The sequence below is a fragment of the Myotis yumanensis genome, unplaced genomic scaffold (assembly GCF_028538775.1).
Source record: "Myotis yumanensis isolate MYYU_CA2020_CCGP unplaced genomic scaffold, mMyoYum1.0.hap1 SCAF_2, whole genome shotgun sequence".
NCBI classification, from domain to species: Eukaryota; Metazoa; Chordata; class Mammalia; order Chiroptera; family Vespertilionidae; genus Myotis; species Myotis yumanensis.
The window spans coordinates 26914138-26930917 of record NW_027223753.1 but is presented as its reverse complement, the minus strand read 5'-3'; the positions used below and the strand labels follow the sequence as shown (position 1 = coordinate 26930917).

The 16780-nt window shown below is 46.8% G+C and overlaps 1 protein-coding gene and 1 long non-coding RNA gene across 2 annotated transcripts; one reads left to right on the top strand and one right to left on the bottom strand.

The window, feature by feature from the left end:
* Positions 1 to 12507, top strand: LURAP1 (leucine rich adaptor protein 1). Its single transcript, XM_070404845.1, has 2 exons — positions 1 to 303; positions 5824 to 12507. The coding sequence occupies exons 1-2, from the start codon at positions 106 to 108 to the stop codon at positions 6343 to 6345; spliced, it is 720 nt and encodes a 239-aa protein (XP_070260946.1). The 5' UTR covers positions 1 to 105; the 3' UTR covers positions 6346 to 12507.
* A 3389-nt stretch (positions 12508 to 15896) lies between these two features.
* Positions 15897 to 16619, bottom strand: LOC139003242 (uncharacterized). The gene is made up of 2 exons (XR_011470229.1): positions 16328 to 16619; positions 15897 to 16169 (listed from the first exon to the last, which is right to left on the bottom strand). It is a non-coding gene; the product is annotated as an uncharacterized lncRNA (long non-coding RNA).
* Positions 16620 to 16780: the final 161 nt, after the last annotated feature.

Sequence of the window (16780 nt, the reverse complement as noted above, 5' to 3'; positions counted from 1 at the left end):
GGCAGGGACCCACCGGTTCCGCTCCGCACCAGCAGCGGAGACCTGACCCTAGGGAGCGGGACCCCGCCGTCCCGACGCTCTGCTCGGTTCAGGCTACAGGCCCGTATGGAGGGGACTGCAGAGTCCCAGACGCCTGACCTGCGAGACGTGGAGAGCAAGGTGGGCAGGAAGACCCCCGAAGGGCTGCTCCGCGGGCTTCGCGGGGAACGGGAGCCGGGACCCTCCGGCACCCTGCTGCTCCCCGGGGCGCCGAGCTCGGGCCATGGGCTGGGGGACAAGATCATGGCGCTGAAGATGGAGCTGGTGAGTGTGGGGCTCCACAGGCTGGGCGGAGGTGGGGGTTGGAGGAGGACCCGAGCCCCGAGTCCCTGAGTCCCCGGTGGAGGAACGACTCGGAGTTGGACTGGAGCCCAGGGAGTTTAAACTCCCCACCTAACTCAACGGGATCTCTCCCAGGTCAATCCCTATACCCTGGGGTCATCAATTGCTTCCCCACGGGTGAGTAGAGTGTAGATGGGTCCTGAAGGCTTGGGGTGGGAGGCACAGTCTCTTGGAAGTTTTTCCTGCCTAATAATTGGGAGGGGAGAGGCGAAGACTGGGAAGCGCTGAGAACCTAGCGCAGCAGAAATCTCCCCACCTCCCACCCCTACCTCCTCATCCACAGGACCATCTATCCCCTAGTCGCCATTATAAGGCAACCAGTTTTTTCTCCTCCAGCAAACTGGGTCCAGGGTTTGTTCTTCTGAGGCCCCAGTGTCCACGGCTGGAGTCAGCACAGTAAAGATTTGGGTGAAAACTGCCTGGACGAGGGCCACTAAAAACATCCTTTCTTTCACTAACATTCTCCCGATCTCCCTTAAAATATTTGAAATTTCCTAGAACCGCAGCAGACATGAGTAGCAGCACTATCAGTGTTGGTTTCATCACCTCTGACTCAGTCCCCTCCTCACCCACCCCGGGGGGCACTGGACATTTGGATCTCATCGGCACCTCCTTGGGGAGGACAGGAACCAGGCGCCCTCCCCCTTCCCCGTCGCTGCTGGGTCTAGACTCAGAGCCAAAAGAGCAGTTGGGACCACCAGGCTCCCCGGGGCCCTGATTCCGGTGAAGGTGGTGACTTACACCTGCCATCCCTTTACAGCCAATTCTAGGGAACGGAGGAACTGCCAGCTGCTCTCTGGCCCAGAACCAGGAGGCCACAGTGAGGATGTGAGTTAATGTCTTCCTGGAGCCCCGCTGTGTGCCCAGCTCTGTGCCAGGCTGAGCTGTGAGGGAGAGGGGGAGGAGGTCCTGGGGGCTTCCGCACAGCCTGAGCGGCTGGGAGGAGAGCCTTATGGGCAGAGCAGTCAGGGAAGGCTCCCCGGGGGCAGGATTTGAATGCCATGTGAGCACTTGGCCTTGAAGGCTGGAGGTGAGCCAAATTCTCCAAAGTAGTGTCCACCTAAGGGAGGGGCCTGGCTTTGCCTCATTGGACAGACTTTAGCTCAAGGCCTAGAAAGAGCCTACCTAGAGGGCCCTACTTTGGAAACTAACTTTTACCAAGTGTGTGTATCAGACTTCAGGCCGAGCACTTTACAAGATCGTCTCTTAATCCTCATGGCAACACCATTAGGTAAGTGGTATTTTATAGATGAAGACACTGAGGCACAAAGCGGTTAGTAATGGCCCCAGGTCAAACGAAAAGTTAACAAGCAGAGCCAAGCCGCAGCCGGTTTGGCTCAGTGGATAGAGCGTCGGCCTGCGGACTGAAAGGTCCCAGGTTCGATTCCGGTCAAGGGCATGTACATTGATTGCGGGCACATCCCCAGTGGGAGGTGTGCAGGAGGTGGCTGATCGATGTTTCTCTCTCATCGATGTTTCTAACTCTCTATCTCTCTTCCTTCCTCTCTGTAAAAAAATCAATAAAATATATATACATATATATATAAAAGCAGAGCCAAGCTTTGAACCTAGATGACCTGCTTTGTGCCAGACACCTTACATATTTTATGTCGTTCACATGAGGAAAGCCGTCGTCATTCTCCCCGTCTCACAGATGAAACATGCTTGTAGGTGCTCAGGTCACACAGGGAGGAGCCATGCCCCGTATCTCGGGCTCTAACTCTTTTCTGCCTTTGGTGGATATTCCCTGTTTGTAAACTTTAAGGGGTACGTTTAACTTCTGATTAGGTCTCCACTCTTGACCCAGCCTGGCCTGGGGCCCTCGGCTGCCCTTGAAGGGCAGGAGGGAGGGAGCTTTCTGGGGGCCCTAACAGGGAGAGGCTCCCTATGTGCCCCACGGATCCCTGCTCCATTCCCTTCTCCCTCTTCAGGCCAGGATGTCATGAATCTCTTTTACACTCTGCCCTGCCCACGGGTTTACAGCCAGGGAGGACAAGGAGCAGGGCAGGGGGGTTCCACCCTGGAGCCACTTGTGACAGAACTGGACCAAGCCCTCTAAATACTGTCCTTCAACAGTCTTTCTCCCAGCTCTCCTGCAGGGAGGGGACAGTCTTGCCCTTGAGGCCAAGGTCATCCCTGCCTCTAGGCCTTTTCCCTCCTGCCCAGCCAGACTCTGGCATTAGTATGTGGAAAGGAAAAACAGTGGCAACTTCCTCTTCATACTACCAGCCAAATAACTGTTGTTATGACAACAACCCCACAGAACAGTTTGACAAAAAGCTTTAGCCCACTGGTGTGGCTCAGTGGTTGAGCACCCACCTTATGAACTAGGGGGTCATGGTTCAATTCCTGGTCAGAGCACATGCCCAGGATTGTGGGCTCTACCCCCAGTTTGGGGCGTGCAGAAGGCAGCCGATCCATGATTCTCTCTCGTCATTGATGTTTCTATCTCCCTCTCCCTTCCTCTCTGAAATCAGTTAAAAAATGTATTTTTAAAAAGCTTTAGGCATAGGTTCAAGTCCTAGCTCTGCTGAATGGTCTTGAGATCCTGAGCAGGGCCTCTCGCTTGGCCTTAGTTTGCCTGCCTCTTCCCAACGTGGGTGAAGGCAAGTGATTGTGAGACCAGATGATCTAAGAGCCTTCCTAGTAATAATAGTCTGAGAATCTCAATCCATGACCAGGGATTCGGGACTGGGATTTTATCCTAGGTCCTGATTTGACTTGAATGATAAGGAAGCCATACTGCAGCCTCGGGGCTGGGCCGAGAGTCTGATGTGTATGTGTTAAGGGGAGGAGTGGGGAACCTGAATCCCTGTGGGAAGAGAATTGGGTTGGAGTGGCCTCTGAGGCTGCATCTCTGCTGAGCTGTTTATCCTCCTTCTGTTTCCAAAGAGATGGTGTGAAATGAGTATTATTTTTCTGGCAAAAAAAAAGCCTTGCTTTTTATTGATTTCAGAGAGGGAGGGAGAGAGATACATCAATGATGAGAGAGAATCATTGATCAGCTGCCTCTTGCATGCCCCACACCAGGGATTGAGCCCACAACCTGGGCATATGCGCTTGACCAGAATCAAACCTGGGACCCTTCAGTCTGCAGGCTGGCGCTCTACCCACTGAGCCAAACTGGCTAGGGCTGGCAAGGATACTTGAATTGGAGGAGACATTGCTTTGGCTAAGTTCCACTAATTTTCAAGGCTCTAAATGGAAATAGATACAATATATCTATTGCCTCTAAGATGGAAATAGATACAATATATCTATTGCCTCTAAGATGGAATAGATACAAGTATATGATATGTTTAAAAGCCTTGAGAAATTAAGACAATTGGGGGAGAATTTGGTGATGACTTACTGACAACTATATAGCAAACTAAGCAAAACAGTAGTAGTAGTAGTAATATTATAACATGAATAATACTAATATAACATATTATAACATTAATAATAACATATTCAATTGTCCTGTCTGGGAATTGAACCATGACCTCCTGGTTCATGGGTAGATGCTCAACCACTGAGCCACGCTGGCTGGGCAATGTATTATTATTCTAAGGAAAACATAAAGTTGTAAGAAATATAAGGTAACTATAGTAAACCACATGGCTTAGCTGTGATTGAATTTTAATAAGATAAACACTGAATAATTAATTTTATTGTATATAATGGGAATATGGGGAGATGGGAAAGGTGCCTGTATGGCAGAGGAATGGGGAGTAAATTGAAAGAGTTAAATCCTTAACCTATTGTGTGAGAAGTCAGTAGAAAATAGCTAAGACTTAAAAATTAGTAAGTAGCATGTTATTTGGAAATTAGAAGGTAAGTACCAAAATAAACAGCTAAAAAAATTAATAGTTGTCTATGGAGTGTGGGATTTAGGACAATGATGGGAAACTGTTACTTTTCATAATAAATCTTGCAGAACTTTTTGCCTCTTTAATCTTTTTTTTTTTTTTTGCCTCTTTAATCTTTGACTATCTATTACTTTGACTAAAAATAACACTAAATAAAAGGAGCTTTTAAGTCGGGTGGCAGAACCGGGGGTTCCCAGGGAGGTATGCTAGAAGTGAAGCTAGGGAGATGGGCAAGAGCCATATTATGAAAGCCTTTGAATGCCAGCTGCTAAACTGTTTACATTTTATTCTCTAAGAGCAGTGCAAAGCCCATAAAGGCTCTTGAGCATGGGAGGGACAGGTTCAAACTTGTGTTTGGGAAAGATGATTCAGTGCCTCTGAGTTGAAAGGGACCCTAGAGATTACCAAGTCAGTCAGACTTACTCCCAGAACAAGCAGGGAGACTAGTGTGTGGTGGAGGAAAGCACTGAGTCCCTAGTCAGAGGGATTCTGACCCTACGAAGCTCTAGCCAACTCTTCCCTCCCTTAATAACTGCTACCGGCACCCTGAAGTGACTGGGGGACCAGGTTAGCTCCCTCTTTATCCCTCAGCTCCTGTCTTCTTTTGGTCCAGTCTACCTCCCAATTAACAGCTGGCCTCCTGTCAGACTATTCGTTGGCTGTTTCTAAGTTTACTGGTGACTCTGGACTGGTTGTTTCAGGAGTTAGTAGTAATACTTATCTATGAAGTTCAAAGCTCAGTAGGATCAGATTTTAATATTTAACATTTACTGAGACCTAACTCTGTGGCAGGCACCATGCTGAGTACTTAATAGACAGCATCTCAAAATTCTCACAGCCACCCTGTGAGGTGAGTGATTTAACGCTATTTTACAAACAAGGAAACCGAGCTCAAAGAAGATACGAAAGTTGGCTATAGTGGTGTTGACAATCAGTGGTAGAGCTGAGGTTTTGTTTTTTTAAAAAATATATTTTATTGATATTTTACAGAGAGGAAGGGAGAGGAATAGAGAGTTAGAAACATCGATGAGAGAGAAACATCGATCAGCTGCCTCCTGCACACCCCCTACTGGGGATGTGCCTGCAACCAAGGTACATGCCTTTGACCGGAATCGAACCTGGGACCCTTCAGTCCACAGGCCGTTGCTCTATTCACTTAGCAAAACCGGTTAGGGCGTGAGCTGAGGTTTTAAAACAGTAATCTGTCTGCTTCTGAGCCCACACTCCAAACCCTCTTTTTCCAAGCTTTTTTGTAAAAAAAAGAAAACCTTTTTTTTTTTTTACTGATTTTTAGAGAGAGAGGAAGAGAGAGAAACACTGATATGAGAGTGAAACATCGATTGATCAGCTGCCTCCAGCAAGCCTCCCAATGGGGATCAAGCCTCCACCCCAGGCATGTGCCCTGATAGAATCAAACCTGGCAACCCTTTGGTGCCCGGGACAATGTCCAGCCAACTGAGCCACACCAGCCAGGGCTCCCTGCTTCTTGAGAGTGAAACATAGTTGGTTGGACCACAAGGTAGGGGTCTCTGGAAACATTTGGGAAATGCATGGCCCAGAACGAAACTGATTCCTTCTCCCACTCCCCCAGGCTTACCTGCGAGCCATTGACGTGAAGATCCTACAGCAGCTGCTGACTTTGAATGAGGGCATTGAGGCGCTCCGCTGGCTGCTGGAAGAACGGGGGACATTGACCAGCCACTGCAGCAGCCTCACCAGCAGTCAATATAGCCTGACAGGTGGGAGCCCAGGCCACTCAAGGAGAGGCAGCTGGGACAGCCTGCCAGATGTCAGCTCCACTGACCAGCTGGACAGTGTCTCCATTGGCAGCTTCCTGGACACCGTGGCACCCCCTGAGCTGGATGAACCGGGCAACCTTAGGGCTCCCCATCCTGAGATGGACTGGGCAAAGGTTATACCTGGTGGGGAGAGGGCCAGGACTCAGTTGGACCTGACAGCCACCAAGCTAGGGAACTTGAGGGCTGTGTGGAAGCCCCCAGAGGAGGGGCTCCAAGGTGGACCTCCTGAACCACCAGAGGATGAAAATGCCGAGCTGGGCTTTGAGGTCCACTGGTACTGGGGGCAGTGCCAGGATGATGTGACCTTCCTGTAACAACATTTCCACCCTTTTGTTCTGCTGTGGCTCTTTCTTCACTAGGCCCTAGTCTCCCTTGAAATTCATTCTCTCTCAATTTGGGACTAGGAAGAGGCTGCATTGAAATCAGTTACCATGGAAATCTGGCTTCACCATCTCTTTGGTCCTTGGGGAGGCTGTGCTCTATCCCTCAACTATTGGGGAGATATATATATATATATTTTCCCCCATAGATATATTAACTCTAGAGCAGGGGTGGGAAACGTTCAGCCTATGGGCCGCATAAGGAAATCATTTGGTTTGGCCCTGCCAAGGCATTAGGGATGAGTTAACTAAATGTTTGACCAAGTATAGCAGGCTAATATTTAAGTTGATAATTTTGTATGGCCCGTGAACGATGTTATAAATATCCAAATGGCCCTTGGCAGAAGTTTCCCCACCCCTGCTCTTGAGGGTGTGATGGTCTCTCTTTCCTTTTCCTCCATAACTACGTAAGGATGTGAAGGATTTAGGGCCCTTAGGAGGTCACTCATGAAGAGATGTGAGAATAATGGCTTCACTCAATGTCTAAGAGCCTTGGCTGTCTTCTCCCCTCCCCCGCCCCCCCAAACCTTGGCCAAGATGGATGGCTGTGGAGGGACATGGTCACTCAGGATTAGCCTTCCTAGTAACCTTTGGGGTTGGTAGAACCACGGTTTCCTGTTTGGTGAGTGATGTCATTGCCTGCCAGGATGGATTAACCCTTCCACTGAACCAGTCCTTTGGTGGTAATAGGTCAGTATAGCGGTATCCGAACCCCTGCTGCTAAGTCAGACCATGCCATTTATTCTCCAAACCATTACTTCTTGTGAGGGGGAACATACCACCCCTCCTGGCAAGAAACTTTCTCACTGTCAGATATTTACGCTGCTTTTCAGAAAGGTTCATACTTTTTAAACAGGGTTATTCTCATTTCATCCTAGGGGCTCTCGCTTCCTCTGTAACCACATCCCTGCCTGGTGCCAGCACTCCTATATCTGTGCTTTTAGGGAGGGAAACTGGCAAGGGCCCCCACCTACTGCTCTCAAAAGTCCTGGCCTGCCCTGCCACAGTCAGTTCGTGTTTTACCCCGTCCCTGGGTTGTCCCCATTCTTGTATTCTGGCTCCAAATCTGTCTGCCAGGAGGTTCAGCCTTTGTGTCTCCACACCTTCTCAGTTTCCACTTCCACTTCAGGCCTCGGGCCTCTTATATGCAGATGAGTCCCCATTGCTTAGGGAGGACACGCTGGAGGTCCCAGAGCTCTGGAGGTGTACCAGAATCTCCAAAGTGAGGAGGTGTCTGCTTTTCTAACCCCGTGATTCCCCCTCCCCCACCTTGCCCCGACCCTCTACCATTTGATCAAAAGGACCTGCCCAGGGACTGGGACACAGGAATCCCCTTGTTTGAATTACAATGGGGGGTGTGGTGTGGCAGGGAAAGACAGAGGCTCTTTAGTTCTAGGGCCCACATCCCGAGGAGGAGGGAGAGATTGAGGGAAAGGCCACTTTCCTTCCTCAGAGCAAGCCCTAGACTCTTAGGACCCGAGGAGGGAGCAGGGGACTGGCTCAGGGCCTGGGTCCCAGGGCCCTAAAAAATTGCACCAAAGAAGGAATTCAGGGAAGCTGCCAACCTGAGGCTCGGGGAGGGGACAAGGAGACAAGGGTTGATGTCAAAGAATGAATTCTTGGAAATTAACCCTTTGAACCCCAGGTAACTGCCCATAAGTCGGTCCCTATCTTTCCTGGGCCCTGAAACTAGATTATTGGAAGGCGAAAAGGATATCAGGTGATCTTTGCCTATTTGCTGTAACCTCCTGAGTTGTAGGAGTCTTCCCCAAATCCTAGAATAACTGCTGCAATTTCTCTACTTTTCATTCTATGCTGGAGAAGGGAAGGAAGCCAGGTTGATCATCTCCACTTCCCCTAAACTCCTCAATTCTTATTCTGCACCCCCACCCCAATCATTGTGGGACAATACATTCAGTCCATGGCTGTCCCCTAAAGACCCTCTCTCTTCCTCCCATCCCCTCAATGTGATTGATATCACTAAAATATATTCTTGGCCTCTCCTCTGCTGCCCACTAGCCCTCCCCTTACCACCCCTCCTGGTCTTGGAGCTCCTGACCTCCTACCCCCACCCCCGGGGCTGGAAATTCAAATACCCTTTTCTAATTCCTACTCTGTTGCCATTTTGTAGTGTGCCCTTGGGAACTGCTTTGTATTCCTTTTTGAAGCTTGCTTATTTGTTTAGTCTACAAACTTCTGAGCTGAAGAAGTTGCCTGCCACCTTGTGGTCATTATGCACCATTGCCATGAGTGGCTGGCGGGAACCTCCAAATTCAAACACAGCCTGACAGAAGACCAGCCCCTTCAGAGCACAGACAGACTGGAGAGACAGGCCTAGAGAGTCAGAGACTTGCCCAGTGTCATCCATGGCAATGCCCAGGTTAGAGAACCCAGGTGTCTCCCGCCTGCTTGCCTGCCCACAGTTCTATCACTTGGTTAGACTGTTCCTCCACCTCACCCAGTTAATACACCCAAGCCTAAAGGGACTGAAAGCAATTTTCCCCTATTTTATTTTTAAAAATATATTTCTTTATTGATTTCAGAGAGGAAGGGAGAAGGAGAGAGAGAGAGAGAGAGAGAGAGAGAGAGAGAAACATCGATGATGAGAGAGAACCATTGATCGGCTGCCTCCTGCATGACCCCCACTGGGGATGGAGCCCACAACCCCGGGCATGTGCCCTTGACCGGAATCGAACCTGGGACCCTTCAGTCCGCAGGCTGATGCTCTGTCCACTGAGCCAAACCGTCTAGGGCAATTTTCCCCTATTTTAATATTTGGGTACTCATCCTACTGTAAAGAGGCAGCTCAGTGTTTAGAAAAGGGCTATAGGCTCTGAGGAAAGAGAACCTTGGACTTGGATTGGGTAAAAGGTACACGAACCTGGACTGCAGATATAAGGGAAATCAATCCTGGGCCATTTTTCTGGGAAGGGAGGGTGAGTAGGGCCGAAAATCATGGGGTCAAAACTCCACTCGGCGGAGGTTAGAAGTGGGGTCTGGGGTGGAGAGGTTTGAGATTAGGAAACCAGATGGGTCCTACGGAGTTGGGGGCTCCATATGTCAAGGCATTACAAGGAAATGTGACTTTTCTTTAAGTGGGTAATTAGGTAATTTAAAACATTTAATTCTTAGCAATCCTATAAGCAATGCATTATTATCAATGTATTGTTGCTTAGACATTTGCTCAGGTAGTAATATAAGTAATAAATGAATGGTAATATGAACCTAGTTCAGTTTAATGGCAGGGGCTGAACTGGATAGGCATGTGAGGGTGTTGAGGAGCTGGAGAGGTTCGGTGAGTTGGGATGCCTGGGCACTCCAGGTAGGTCTGGGCATCCTATCTTAATATCTTATACCCTATTTCACTAGCAGAGATGTTCAGGAATCCAGGAAACACACATCCTTGTTCCCTCCTACCAGCCTTTGGACCTGCTGCTTGAGACTTAGCTCTCCTGTTAACTTAGACCTTCCTAGCTAGCTAGGAGAAAGAGAAGGGAGGGAAGTGGGGGAGTTAAGAGAGAATGAGATGGAAGGGGAGTGCTACAAGTATGATCAGAGGGAGCATACTGTCCTCCAAGTGGGCCTGAGGCTTTTGTCAGAGCTCATGATAAAGGCAGAGGTGCACTTGCTCTTGGCAACTGCAGAAATAGTGCCTGAGAGGATCAGGGGTGGTGCTGACTGGGATGGGTACATCATGAAGACACGAGACCATGTGAGTGGACAAGTGTAAGGGCCTGCGTTTAGGATGGGGGCAGCGAGGTTGAGCACTGGACTGACTGGAAGCTCAGTGGCACCTTAGGTGAGAAATGCTTGGGGCTTGTTGTAGACACAAGCTCACTGTGCATGGTGCCAGGCACACACTGGGTGTTCAGTGACACCTGTTGACTGAATGGAGGAATGAATGTGTATAAACCCTCAAGGAGATGTGACTTTTTTAAGTGGGTAATTAGGTAATAGGTAATTTAAAACATTATTTAATTCTTAGAAACCCTATAAACAATGCATTATTAACAATGTATTGTTGCTTAGACATTTGCTCAGGTAGTAATATAAGTAATAAATGAATGGTAATATGAACCTAGTTCAGTTTGATTGCAGGGGCTTCTAGGAGATCTACCTCTCCACTTCCCACTCTCACAAACCTCACTTTCCTAGGAGAACAGATTTGTGCTGCCCAGCGGCAGGGCCAGCATACTAGTTTCCTATTGCTGCTGTAATGAATTACCATAAACTTAATTGCTTAAAATAACACAATTGCATTAGCTTACAGTTCTGGAGGCCACAGCTCTGAAATCAGTTTCATTGGGCTAAATTAAAAGTCAAAATGTTGCCAAGCTTGCATACCTTCTGGAGTCTCTAGGGGAGAATCCGCTTGGCCTTTTCCAGGTTCTAGAGGTCGCTTACATTCCTTGGTTCATGGCCCCTTCCTCCATCATCAAGCCAGCAGCATAGCATCTTCACTCCTCGGACCTCTGCTTCCATTCTTCTCTAATTCTCCTGTTTCCTCTTATGAGAATTACATTCTGATTACATGTCTTTGTAATTATATGGGGTCCACTGAGACAATCCAGAATCATCTCCCCACCTCAAGATCTTCAACCATATCTTCAAAGTCCCTTTTGGCATATAAGCTAAGATACTAACAGGTTCTGGGAATTAGGACATGAACATCAACCACAGGTAGAGATGGAAGGTGGGCAGAAGGATGCACCCAGGGCCAGAATGAGGCTCTATGCTTTGTCCAGCCTCCCTTAGGCTGGTGCCAAGGGAGACAGGTCCAGGCTCCATGTCTGGAGAATAGCAAGTGCCTCCTGAATCATCACTACCAGGAAGAGGTGAGAATGAAGGTCTCAGTTTAGGGAACTTTTCAGGCCTGAAATTCTCCTGCTGGACAACTCTGTCTTCAACATTGCCTCCTCTCCAGAAACATTCTGAACTCAAGGCAGAAGATAATTACCATCAAACTAGCCAAGGCTCTCTCTGAAAAGGGTAGATTTTTCTCCTTCTTAAAAAAAAAAAGATTGATTTTAGATAAAGGGAGAAACACCAGTTTGGCCCTGGCTGGTTTGGCTCAGTGGATAGAGCGTTGGCCTAGGGACTGAAGGGTCCCGGGTTCAATTCCGGTCAAGGGCACATGCCTGGGTTTCGGGCTTGATCCCCAGTAGGAGGTGTGCAGGAGGTAGCCGATCAATGATTCTCATCGTTGATGTTTCAATCTCTATCTCTCTCTTCCTCTCTGAAATCAATGAAAAAAAAAAAAAAATATATATATATATATATATATATATATAAAGAAAAACAATATTTGAAAAAACAAACACACACCAGTTTGTTCCACTTATTTATGCATTCATTGGTTGATTTTCATATGTACCTTGACCAGGGATTGAACCTGCAACCTTGGCTTATTGGGATGACACTCTAACCAACTGAGCTACCTGGCCAGGGTAATTTTTTCCTTATTTGTTATTCTTTAATAGTTAAACTCTCATCATTGGTTTATACTAGGTCTCTTGTTTTATTTGCTTTTGATCCTTGAGTCTTATTCTAATTCATCTCCCTGACCCAGGCATACACTCCAGTGTGTTCACTATGTCTGTGTCTTTAATATATACATACTAGAAGCCCGGTGCACGAAATTTGTACACGGATAGGGTTCTTAGGCCTGGCCAGCGATCAGGGCCGATCTGTGGGGCAACCGGTGCGGCGATTGAGGGGCCCCCACTGGCACCTGCCTTGGCCGGCCTGGTGCCCACCTGCTCACTGGCCCCGCCCCCCACCACCGCCGCTCGCCTCCCTCTGCGAGGTGACTGATGGGGAGATCAGGGGAGCCCCCTGCTGGCACCCGCCTTGGCTGGCCTGGGGCCTATGGGCTGGGGGTAGCTCCTGTGTTGAGCATCTGCCCCCTGGTGGTCAGTTCGCATCAGTGACTGGTCGTTCTGCCGTTCGGTCGATTTGCATATTAGGCTTTTATTATATAGAATACTTATGTGTTTTAATATATACAAATGGTATAATTTTATAATGAGCTAACTTTTATTATGAATTGCTCCATATTTCAGTGATTTAACACAATAAAGATTTATTTTTCACTTACACAGGAGAACAGGTATTCTGGCTGGACAGCTCTCCTCCACTGTGCATTTCAGGTCCCAGGCTCCTTCCATTTTCAGGTGGTGACAGCCTGATCCTGCATCATAAGGTTCCCTGTTAATTTTTCACCAAATCATTTTACTATCCCTTAATGACCATTTTATGAATTGGTTATTTCACCAGGGATTATAAAATTATGATTTTCAAAGGCCATTATTTCTCCCTTTATTAGTTCTAATTCTGTATGGAAAAACTTTTTCACATCCTCTAGGACCATTTGGTTACCCTGAATTAAAGTTCATATCAGAATGTTAAGGTAAATGCTTAAATCTCTTTCCTTATTTATCTCTTTCATGCCCCCACCTGGGGATCAAGCCTGCAACCCGGGCATGTGCCCTGACCAGGAATCAAACTGTGTCCTCCTGGTTCACAGGTTGACATTCAACCACTGAGCCATGCCGGCCAGGCTGCTCTCTCTCTCTCTCTCTCTCTCTCTCTCTCTTTTTAAATTGATTTCAGAGAGAGAGAGAGAGAGAGAGAGAGAGAGACATCAGTTTGTTGTTTCAGTTATTTATGCACTTATTGGTTGCTTCTTATATGTGCCCTGACCAGAGATTGAATCCACAACATTGGCAATACTCTAACCAACTGAGCTACCCAGCCAGGGATGCTCTCTCTTTAAATTATTATTGTGAACTTGTAGTTTTTATATATTTAGTATCTTAATCACTTGCAGTTATTTTTTATATTATATAACATTTCAAGCATACACAAAAATAGAGAAAATAATATCATGGGTTTCCAGGCAACCATCAGTCAGCTTCAGTAATTGTCAATTCATGGCCAATCTTGATTTATTTATTCCCTCAACTGCTCTCCCCTGAGATTATTTTGAAGCAAAACTAGGTATAATTCCAATTCATCTGTGTTTTAGTATGTATCTCTAAAAGATAAGGGATTTTATTACCACTATTGTACCTAAAAATTAATAATTTCTCAATATAATATAGTTGATATTCAGTTTTCCCCAATTTTCTTCTTTTTTTTTTAAATCCTCACCTGAGGATATTTTTCCATTGATTTTTATTTCTTTATTTTTAATGAGATTTATTCTCTCTTTTTAAAAAATGTTTTTATTTATTTCAGAGAGGAAAGGAGAGAGAGAGGGAGAGAGAGAGAGGAAGAAACATCAATTATGAGAGAGATCGGCTGCCTCCTGCAAGCCCCTCACTGCGGATTGAGCCCGCAACCCAGGCATGTGCCCTTGACTGGAATCAAACCCGGGACCCTTCAGTCCACAGGCCAATGCTCTATCCACTGAGCCAAACCAGCTAGGGCTCCGTTGGTTTTTAGAGATAGTGGAAGAGAGAGGAAAAGGTAAAGAGAAATATCGATGTGAGAGAAATACATTGATTGGTTCTCTTGCATGCACCCCGACCAGGGCCTGGCTGGGGAGGAGCCTGCAACCGAGGTACATGCCCTGGACGGAAATTGAACCTGGGACCTTTTGGTCTGCAGGCCGATGCTCTATCCACTGAGCAAAACTGGCTAGGGCCCCAATTTTCTGATAAATTTAAAAAAAGTTTTAGTATCAGGGTTATGCTGGCCTCCTAAAAAGAGTTAGGAAGTGTTTTCTCCTCCCCTGTTTTCTAAAAGCATTTGGTAAGACTGGCAGTATTATTCAGTATTTGATAGAATTCATCAGTGAAATCATCTAGGCCATGAGGTTTTCTTTACGGGAAGATTTATTTTTATAACAAATTTAATTTTTTTGATACATATAGGGCTATTCAGTCTTTTAATTTCATTTTGAATTAATTTTGGTAAGTTGTGTTTCTCAAATAATTTGTTCATTTCATCTAAGTTATTGACTTTATTAGCATAAAGTTGTTCATAATTCTTATTATTCTTTTAAAAACTGGACTCGTAAAATAAAGCACAAATGTAGAGAACACAGAAAACAAGTGTAAGACTTAATGAAAGATTCTATGGCCAACACTTCTGTTACCACTACCATGTCAAGAACTAAAACCCACCCAGAAGTCCTGGCCATGGCCCTATCCCAAGTATAAACCCTTTCCTCTGCCATCAGTAACCATTTCCTGACTGGAGTATTTAGTTCTTTACAACTTTTTTTATAGTTTTTTTAAAAAAAAATATTTTTATTGATTTCAGAGAGGAAGGGAAAAGGAGAGTTAGAAACATCAATGATGAGAGAGAATCATTGATTGGTTGCCTCCTGCATGCCCCCCACTGGGGATCAAGCCTGCAACCCAGGCATGTTCCCTTGGCTGGAATCGAACCTGAGACCTTTCAGTCCGCAGGCTGACGCTCTATCCACTGATCCAAGCCAGCTAGGGCATCTTTTTTATAGTTTTATATCCAAATGTATATCCAGCCCTAGCCGGTTTTGCTCAGTGGATAGAGCATTGGCCCAGGAATGAAGGGTCCCGGGTTGGATTCGTCAAGGGCACATACCTCCATTGCAGGCTTGATCCTGTGCAGGAAGCAACCAATCAATGTCTCTGTGTGTGTGTGTGTGTGTGTCTATCCCTCTCTCATTCTCCCTAAAAATCAATGGAAAAGTATCTTCGGGTGAGGATTAACAACAACAAAAACAAATGTATAGCCACAAAACACACTACCACACTGGAGCCAGGAGACCACGAATCCCCTCATTGTCATTGTTATTGTGTTAATTGTTGACTTAATTATCCTGTACCCACCTATGTAAAAAAAAAAGTATGTGTCGCCCTGGCAGGTATGGCTCAGTTGGGTTGCTGGTTCAATTCCTGGTCAGGGCACATGCCTGGGTTGCAGGCTGGATCCCCAGTAGGGGTGTGTGAGAGGTAGCCAATGGATGTCTCACTCCACATTGATGTTTCTTTCCCTCTAAAAATCAATAAAAAAGTAACAAAAAATGTATCATTTTACCTTTTATCCAATTCCAAAGGTTTCCCCACCCCATTTTGCTTTTTCCCCCCTCCCTAATCTATCACCAATGGATTTCATGGAACCCACTTAGGTTCCTCTTTTGATTGTAATATATAAAAGAAGGTGCAAAATTGCCATATATATATATATATATATATATATATATATATATATATAATTGATTTCAGAGAGGAAGGGAGAGGGAGAGATAGAAACATCAATGATGAGAGAGAATTATTGACTGCCTCCTGCATGCACCCTACTGGGATCCAGCCCACAAACCTGGCATGTGCCCTTACCAGAAATCAAACCATGACCTCCTTGTCCATGGGTCCACACTCAACCACTGAGACACACTGGCTGGGCAAAACTGCCCTTTTCCAGAGCATTTTCTCAATCCATTGAAGTTTTGCTTCCTGACCATTGTCTTCAGTTTGGTTCAAATAAACTCATGACAATTCTCTTTTTTTTCCTTTCAGCTTATTTATTATTTTTAAAAAAATCTTTATTGTTGAAAGTATTACATATGTCTCCTCTTTTCCCCATTGACCTCTCCCAGCCTCCGCCCCAGGCCTTCACCACTCCATTGTCTGTGTCCATGGGTCATGCATATGTGCATACAAGTTCCTTGGTTGATCTCTTCCGACCCGTGCTCTTTACAATTCTTACAGGTTTGACCCCTGCTGGGTAGCTCAGTTGATTAGCGCTTCTTTCCCAATTTGCCAGCGTCCCTGGTTAGGGCATATACAAGAATCAACGAATGAATGAATGAATGAATGAAGTGGAACAACATCGATGTTTTGTTTCTTTCACACACACAAAAAATCAATCAATCAATAAAAATGTCAGTAAAAAACAAAAAAACAAAATGGGTTTGGTCATTTCTTACCTTGACAGAGTAAGTTTCCAAAAAACTCCAAATCCGGTTTTGCCTAGCAAACGAAGGCAGTTTTCTCCAAAACATCCCCAACTAAAAAGATCACATTCCCTGGGGGCTCTCCCTGCCGGAGCAGACGGAATGCCAACCTCCACCCTTGGGGAGGCCATGTCCGACCCCAAACCCGACCTCCGCTCCCGGGCCTCCGGGAGGAGACCTGCACTGCCTTTTATAACCCTCAGCTTTCACTGGGCTGCTTGCTGCCAGGCCAGCTCACCCGCTACGACAGAAACGTCGCAGCACTAGAGCTGGAGACCCGCCCACCGGCTCAGAAATCCCGCCCCGCCTGCTCGCCCCGCCCACCTCGCTCCACGCTCCCGCCGCCGTTGGCCCCGCCCTCCCGCCTAAACCCCACCCCCAAGCCGGTCCCTTTCGCCTCTTCAGCTGCGGAGCGCCGAGCACCTG

What these genes read in the sequence shown, in the direction of transcription:
- LURAP1 (XM_070404845.1), top strand. Translation starts at nt 106, where the DNA reads ATGGAGGGGACTGCAGAGTCCCAGACGCCTGACCTGCGAGACGTGGAG. An exon ending in TGGCGCTGAAGATGGAGCTG is followed by an intron (nt 304 to 5,823) that starts GTGAGTGTGGGG and finishes CCACTCCCCCAG; the next exon opens with GCTTACCTGCGAGCCATTGA.